The sequence below is a fragment of the Xenopus laevis genome, chromosome 5S, assembly GCF_017654675.1.
Source record: "Xenopus laevis strain J_2021 chromosome 5S, Xenopus_laevis_v10.1, whole genome shotgun sequence".
In the NCBI taxonomy this organism is placed as follows: domain Eukaryota; kingdom Metazoa; phylum Chordata; class Amphibia; order Anura; family Pipidae; genus Xenopus; species Xenopus laevis.
This window is the reverse complement of record NC_054380.1, coordinates 118,902,387-118,910,422: the sequence shown is the minus strand read 5'-3', so window position 1 is coordinate 118,910,422 and position 8,036 is coordinate 118,902,387. Positions and strand designations below refer to the sequence as shown.

Sequence of the window (8,036 nt, the reverse complement as noted above, 5' to 3'; positions counted from 1 at the left end):
TGGAAATATCCATTATCCAGAATACCCCACGTCCAGAGCATTCTGAATAACCGGTCTCATACCTGTACTTTATTTTGGGTTTACTGTGGAGGAATCTCTGTGCCTGGGGTCTGTCAGCAGTAGCAGCAGCAGTTACATCACTACCAAAGTTTTCACATGGACACCAGCACTGATGTGAGCCGGCTAATCTTTTTTCTTATTTTGATTATAAAGGAAAGAAAGCAGCAAATTATCATTGACTTATTACAATTAATCTATTGTTTATACCCTTGACAGGATGGCTGAGGAACTAAAGCAAAGCCTGTTCTGACAAAATAAAATGTGGTTTATCTACTGTATGAAATCACAATGAGCTCAGAATTCTTTTTTATACTTAATAAGAATTGTTTTTTAATTTGTCATGTTCTTACAGTCAAAACCTTTCTACAAAAACAAAAATGAAACACATAATTTGTATTATAATGAATCAATAAAATATTCTTATTTAGTGCTATATTTTCTGTCTACTTTTGTTTAGGACTTATGGCCCAAATTTATGGTACAATGTTTTTTTTTCCAAAACAGCATGATAAGTAATGGGGCAGTGCTTCTTATAAATATGTTCCATCAGTGTGTTGCTTCCAGGAACCATCATCGTGTTCTCCTTGCGATTGGCATAACTAAAGGTATTCAAAGCATATGAGTTATTAAAAGTAGGATGTTTTTCCTTTACTTCAAAGAACCTTTTCCACTCTAGACGTGAGATTGGAAAAAAACGTTCAGTATTTAAAAATAAGATTGTTCCACACTTTAAGTCTTCCTTGCCTTTGAATGGAGGCACTTTACAATAAAATTGGTTCAGAATTCGAGTGAAGAGAAAAGGTCCTTGCTGTGCCCATGCAGTCACATCATAACTCTTGACAAACTCTTGCATGAACTGCAAGATGATCATTTGATGACGATCAAATGCAAATACTGCTGTAGTAGACAGCTGAGATTCTTCAGCAGCCAGGAAGTTTTGTTCTGGTACTGGTCGTAATGTTATAATATCAGTGTCCATATAAATGCCACCATATTTATAAATCAGAGCCAACTTGCATGCATCTAAGATCACAGGATTCCGGTATTCTCCACTTTTAGGATTAACCTGCAAAGAAAATAAAGTACAGTTGATGGGTACAAAATTATGGTAATTAGTATGATTTTTATTTTTTGTTTGTTAATAACATTACTATTCCATGTTTTGGTATTTGCCAGAATTTTGAATCTATTGTATTTACTGTATACTGTATGCATTGTGTAGGAATTGATAAAAAAAACACATATTTTGGAGTAAAAAAAAGCCATGGTGCAAGCTGTAAAGCATAATAAGAGGCTGCAAAGTTGGACTAACCAAGTTACCCCAGCATATGTGGATAATTTTAAATTAGCAGGGAATTTGCCAAGAAGTGGAGCTGTAGGATTCCGTCTGGGAGTATTAGAGGAAACACTGGAAGATGGGTAGGTGATGAATAAGGGGAGTGAATAACAAATGATTTTGTGAAGGTATGGTACGATTTTCCTATTGTAAGTGTGGGAGAGAACTAAGGAAAGATCCTCCGGTAAGCAGTGGGATGTCTATAAACCAGTACCAGTACCTTATTTAATAATTCACATATTGTCTCGGAAGCTCACATTTTTTTGTTTGACTTAATAAACACAAGGGACTTGTCCTCTGTTTGCATTGCTGCTGCCTAATTGTTTTTAACAACTTTTCTATGGGTCTGCTTAAAAATGAAAAGACGATGTTCTAAAGAAATATAGGGCATAACAATGGAAGTACCTTTAGGAGCAAAAGATTAACGAGCCTGGAGATGGCTGTCAAACTCTGGTTGCATCAGTTGAGGCTCTCTGTTCATGCACATAAATCTGTGCTCATTGTTGCCTACCATTGTAGACATACAGTATTCATGTTTACAACGTCCTTCCTGACTGACACTGAGTGTTCTTGTTCCTGTGATCTGTGGATTGACTTAGGCTATTGGTTTTTGATTCTGGCGATTTCCTGACCCTTCTGCTGATTCTCAAGTTTAAAGTGCCCCAACCTCTGTCTGTTTTGCTGCCAGATTACTGTTTTTCCACATCTGCCTTTCAGTACCTGTGCTCCTCTGTTACTTCTCATCTGATCTCCTCCTGTTCACATACTAAAAAAAGGTTCTGAGTACCCAGGGTTCCTCAAGAGAGCCCCTCTTCCTGCTTCTTCTGTCCTCTCATAGCTATGCATGCACAGTAGAGCGAGAAGCCGCACTTTAATGAAAAAGCTGGCTATTTTGTTCTACTGCGCATGCATCTGCCCAGGGATATTTGAAAAGAGAAGAGGTGAAGAAGATGATAGCTATATGGCAGAACCCCAGCTGATAGGAGCACTTGCCAGGAGTGTCAGGTAAGTAAATATAATCACTTGGGGTGCCTAATTGTTGGTAGTCTTTTAAGTCTACTAAAAATAAATTAAGCAATAAATAAACCAAATAGAAATATTTTGCCACCAATACCGATGTATGTTGTCTAATTAACATCAGATACAAGCTACTGTTATATTATTACAATGAAAAAGGAATCATTTTTCAAAATTATAATTATTTGTTTTAAGAACAGATCACATGCTAGATACAATATATTTGAAAGAGGATGTCGATTTGGATTCCATGGGGCAAATTCACTAACCGGCAGAGTTGCACCAGCGATGGCTTTGCCGCACTTCGCCTGGCAAATTCACTAAAGTGCGAAGTTGCGCCCCACGAAGCGAAGTTGAGCTAGCGAAGGGGTATTTGCATACGGCGGGAACTTAAGTTTGAATGGACGTATACTGTATGTTACAGCAAATACATAAAACTACACAAGCCTAGGGAACCCTAATAACTACAAATAGAGAAACGTAGGGGGGAAGCAGGGTATCCAAAAAAACATTTTAATCCTTTTGCAGCCTATCACCCATGAAAATGGAAAAGACGCCAGCGTTTTTTGGGACTTAGAAAAAATTTGACATTGTCCTATTTACTCTACTATTGCACTTCGCCAGGTCTGAGCTGGCGAAGGCAAGTCTGGTGTAAGAGATAATGTTCAGTGGAATCAACTTCTTAGTGAATTTGCGTAGCCCTGGCAAAAATTCGCCTGGCGTTAGTGTGCGAAGTTGCGCTAGAGTCTATCTTTTTTGCTAGTGAATTTTTGCCAACGTTTACCACTTCGCACCTTGGTGAATTTGCCCCCATAAGTCTTGGACCTTAAAAAATATTCTGTCCCACATTATTACAATGTATCATATGGTTGTATGACTTGGCTTATTTTAAATGTGGAGCTCAAAGATGTGTGACCTGTCAGTATATTAATGTTGGAGACATGTTTTCATCACATACCACAAAACAAGTGTATAAGATAAAACAATATAAAGTATTAATTAAAACACCAACAATGTACATGATTTCCTATAAAAACAGTATGTAGCAAAGACAAGTATTTCCCTAAGAGAGAGCACGGGATCACATAAATAATGTTATATTCAAATTGGAAACTAATGTAGCTAGACACTATTGGTGTGTGCTTCAAACAATTCGAGTAATTTCTCCATACAAGGTATCAAGAGAGTTTTCCTAAAAAAAGAGGAGGAGATTTTACTAGAAAACTGTTACATCAATAAACAAAGTGGATCTTTGCCTTAGGTACAAGGTTCAAGTCAGGTATGAACAATGAGTATGACATATCATGCTATTTCTAGATTTTTCTGTAACAAGTTTCTTGAAGCTTAAAATATAACGAATGAGTCCAACATCAAAAAAAAAACAACCATTTGTGTCTCTCATTTGCATGTAATTCTTACAGGCTATCCATATATTTTGTTTTTAGTTATTTATGTTGTGTTATAATTGTTAATAAAGTTGTTTTTGATTTGCTTCACGTGGTGAGCACAAATATGGCTGCCTTGGGTGTGTCTGTGACACGCATGGTTACGGTAGGTGTGGCTCCTGTGATGATCCTTTTAATTTAGAACGATTCAGATTGGTTGAAATCTTAAAGGGCATGTAAAGGCAAAAAAATAAACCCCATTTTTACTTTCTTTAATGAAAAAGAAACCTATCTCTAATATACTTTAATTAAAAAATGTGTACCGTTTTTAATTTCTACTTGCTCCTTTGGCCACATAGGGGACCTACTTTGGTCCCATCCTAGATTGAGACCAAACCATTTGAAATCTTTCCCAACGACCAATACTACTTTGAGAGTATGGGACTCATTTCAATTTATAGACAACTTAAACTTGGGCCTGCACCCGTTGCATTCTTTAGTAACATTTCGATATGCCCTTCCACACTCCAATTTTATCCCTTGGCTTAGAGTAGGACTCACGAAATTTGAGGATTTTTTTCAGTTGACAACTTTAATGTCATTTAGCCAACTGCAATCAAAATATAACATACCGCAACATTCATTTTTTTTGTATCTACAGTTTTCTAGCTTTCTGAAATCTTTTGCGATTGATAAAATTAAACAGATGTCTCCAGTTCAATCTAAACTCACCAAATTGGTTATTCAGCAGTCTAGGATCTGGTTATTCAGCAGTCTAGGATCTCAAACTATTATTTGACGTTGTTAGACTGTACTTCTTTGCCCTCAGATTCTCATCAACTAAAATGGGAGATGGAATTGAAATCCCCAATTGATTCCATAGATTGGAACAATGCCTTTCTCTTACTTACTTCCACAACACCATCTGTCCGAATCCTGGAAACCAGTATTAAAGTGATGTACAGATGGCATATGGTTCCGACTAAGGTATTTACAATTTATCCCTCTACCACTACGAATCTATGTTGGCGACAATGCGGTTGTGTGGGTTCTTTCTCTCATATATGGTGGGAATGTTCGAAAATTGTACTATTTTGGCAGTTCATTTTTCATATTTGCACACATACTTTGGGTGTTTCGATAACTCCTTCGCCTAAACTAGCTCTCCTGAATATGGATATGGACCTTATTCCATGGAAACGTAAACTTTTGACTACACATATAGTATCAGTGGCCAGGCTAGTAATCGCAAGAAATTGGAAATCACCACAAACCCCAGATACCAAGGAGTTTTTCAATATAATGAATGATACTAGTTGGATGGAATATTATATTGCAAAAAACAAGCAATCTTTATCCAAGTATTATGATAAATGGCTACCTTGGATCAATAGTACTTATTCAGATCGCTCTGATTTTCATACTTAGCAGTTACAATTAGTTATTTTGGAGGTTTATTGGCAGGCTATCTACTATTGGACAGATATAATCTGCTAAATAATTGACATATTTCTTTTGTATGATTGTTCCCACAACTCTAAGGTCGGTATCTGGTTTCTGGTATCTGGTATTTGGTATTTGATATTTGGTTTTTGACACTTGATATCTGGTACGAGGTCCTGGGAGTTTCACGCTCCATCCCTAAAGCTTAGTATCATCCTTTTTTTTTCTTTTTCTTTCTTTTTCTCTTTTATTTGTTTGTTATTTGTTATGACTATGTTGTTAATTGTTACATACAATAACTGATTTTGGGCAATGTACCACCTTTCAATATGTACGATATGTAAAAATGACACTTGTCCTTTGTCAATAAAAAATTGTTGGAAACTAAAAAATGTGTACCGTTTTTATAAGAAACCTGACTGTATGCAGTGAAATTCTCCCTTCATTTACTGCTGTGGATAGGAATTATCAGATGGTCCCTAACTGCTGAGCAGGGAAACAATCATACTTATGAACAGCAGGGGGAGCCCCCACCTTACTTCCCAGCCATGCAGAACTCAAGCAGCTTTGTTTATGATGATCCCTAAGCAGCCCAGACCACACTGAGCAGGTGCACAGTCTTAGTCTTGCAAAGATGTTTAACAAAGTTACAAGATGGTGACCCCCTGTAGCCAACTTTGAAAGCATACATTATTTGTTTGATTAGGCTTGTGGTGCAGTAAGTTAATTTTTATATTTAGTATACAAAATACAGCATTTCTAGCCTTCTTCTATTTTAGACTTTACATGTCCTTTAAGTACCCTTGTAGCGAGTTTCCACATTACATGCCCCATACCTGAACTACACCTCTTAAGCAGTTTGTATTACAGAAATTAATATAACGATACATACCTTTTGATACCAGTGCATAAGTGGAGTGTTGTTAAGTAATACATTCATTGTAAGAGGGAAAAAGTAGATATTATCATAAGGTAAAAGCGTTGGGTAACTCATCCGTGCTCTGTCCTCATCTTCTTTTGAGTTTATGTCTGTTAGACCTTTCATGAAAAAAGCCACCGGTCTATCAGGGTTAACACGAGCTGCTGACTCAATTGAACATAGCACATAGTGAGGCAGATCCATCTTCTCTGTCTCTACAAACATGATGCCATTTCCTGAATATAAAATACGTTCTGGAGTAATCTTTGCAGAAAAAATTAAAGTTCTGAAGTCTTTAATGTTGAAAGCTTTCCCTTTAATAGTGACTCTATAGAGTAAGCCAACAGCCAGCAGACATAGCAAAATGATAAAGATTTTTATATTTGGTACCATTGTTGATTATGGGGCTTTCCAACTGAGAAAAATAAATAAATTGATTTAGAACATATAAAGAACTGCATAAAGTGCTATTTTAAGTCAGCGGGTTAAAATTTTAGTCGCCACCCTTAGTGAATGGCAAATTTTACCCGATTTGCTTCGCCAAAAATGCATAAAACTGAAAAAAAATTAACAAAGTGCATTGAAGTCATGGTTGTTTCTTGTGCATGACAATTTTTCGGACTGGACAACATGACATTTTGTGTGCACTCTATTTAACAAGGTCACATGCCTGGGTGCAGGAGTCTGTAGATTATAAAACATCATATTACACCGCACTCACAGGTCTTTGCTGATGAACAAAGAATTATAAGTTTATTGAACCAACATTTCGGTCTCAACAGAGACCTTTATCAATGTTTTATATAAATATATATAATAATATATATATATTATTATATATAATATTTATAATAATATAAGGCATCCCCAAACAAATGCAACGTATTCTCAAATGAGGGTGAATTATTTTACACAAACATTTATCTAATATCTTTTACAAGTGAATAAGAGCTGTGCAATTTCCATTGGGCAAATCGTGTTTTTAGATTTAAAAAAAAAATACTTCTTAAACAATATAGCTAGACATTTACATGCTACCAAGGCTAAAGTAAAGTGCACCTCATAGCTGTAATAATATAGTATATAAACATGTGCTGAACAGTTTAATCTCAGGTGCAGTAAGTGTTTGAAAAAGAAAAATTTGTGCAAATCATAAACATGGCATAAAATAAAATTCCTAAGAAAAAAGAAAGACAATCAAAATTAAGCTCAGTAATAATGGGTCATTACATTGTACCTTGTTCTGGCACTTATGGAGATGGTTCTTTTCGGACGCTCAGTCACCCAACTAAGGGATCACCTGTCAAATGAATGTGTTTTACACCAGTGTTATCCTGCTACGTACAGGACCTATGCATGCAGTGTGTGCTCTTTACTGAGTGATACAATATTTGTGTATCTTTTGTTAAAGCGATACATACCCAAACATAATACATTGCAACAGTATGGTTTAAAGGAAGAATAGCATTGGATAAAACTTTATTGCACTGATCAATGGCATCAATAATTGATGTTTAGTAGAGATGACTACTCAGTTTTATTGGCTTTATTTACATTTTTTTCAAATTATGTGGGGCAAATAATTAAGAGTATACTAGTATGTCATGAATTCAAAAATGTATTTCTTTTGCTTAAATAAAGTTTTTCCTAAATGCGGTTCATTAAAATTAGGCACCATTTTTAATACCATATCTGCCTCTCGATTTTTTGCATTGCCCATTTACTAAGAATCAAATTTAGTTTTTTTCCAAGCATCTCAAATAATTTGTGATTTTCCTAGATTTCTAAAAAGCTCTAAAACTAGAGATTTATTAAGGGGCATATTTATTATGCTGTATACAATGAAATTTGGTGGAAAAAAAAGATTTAAAAAGTG

General features: G+C 35.6%; 1 protein-coding gene across 1 annotated transcript; it reads right to left on the bottom strand.

The window, feature by feature from the left end:
* Nucleotides 1–408: 408 nt before the first annotated feature.
* Nucleotides 409–7,482, bottom strand: LOC108717482 (alpha-1,4-N-acetylglucosaminyltransferase). Its single transcript, XM_018264718.2, has 3 exons — nt 7,398–7,482; nt 6,134–6,575; nt 409–1,126 (listed from the first exon to the last, which is right to left on the bottom strand). Exons 2-3 carry the CDS (start codon nt 6,551–6,553, stop codon nt 521–523), a joined length of 1,026 nt encoding a protein of 341 aa, XP_018120207.1. The 5' UTR covers nt 6,554–6,575; nt 7,398–7,482; the 3' UTR covers nt 409–520.
* Nucleotides 7,483–8,036: the final 554 nt, after the last annotated feature.

Bases quoted from the DNA above. Each gene is read 5' to 3' on its own strand.
- LOC108717482 (XM_018264718.2), bottom strand. From the start codon at position 6,553: ATGGTACCAAATATAAAAATCTTTATCATTTTGCTATGTCTGCTGGCT. The intron at 1,127-6,133 runs GTATGTATCGTT...TTTTCTTTGCAG, and splicing joins TTATGCACTGGTATCAAAAG to GTTAATCCTAAAAGTGGAGA.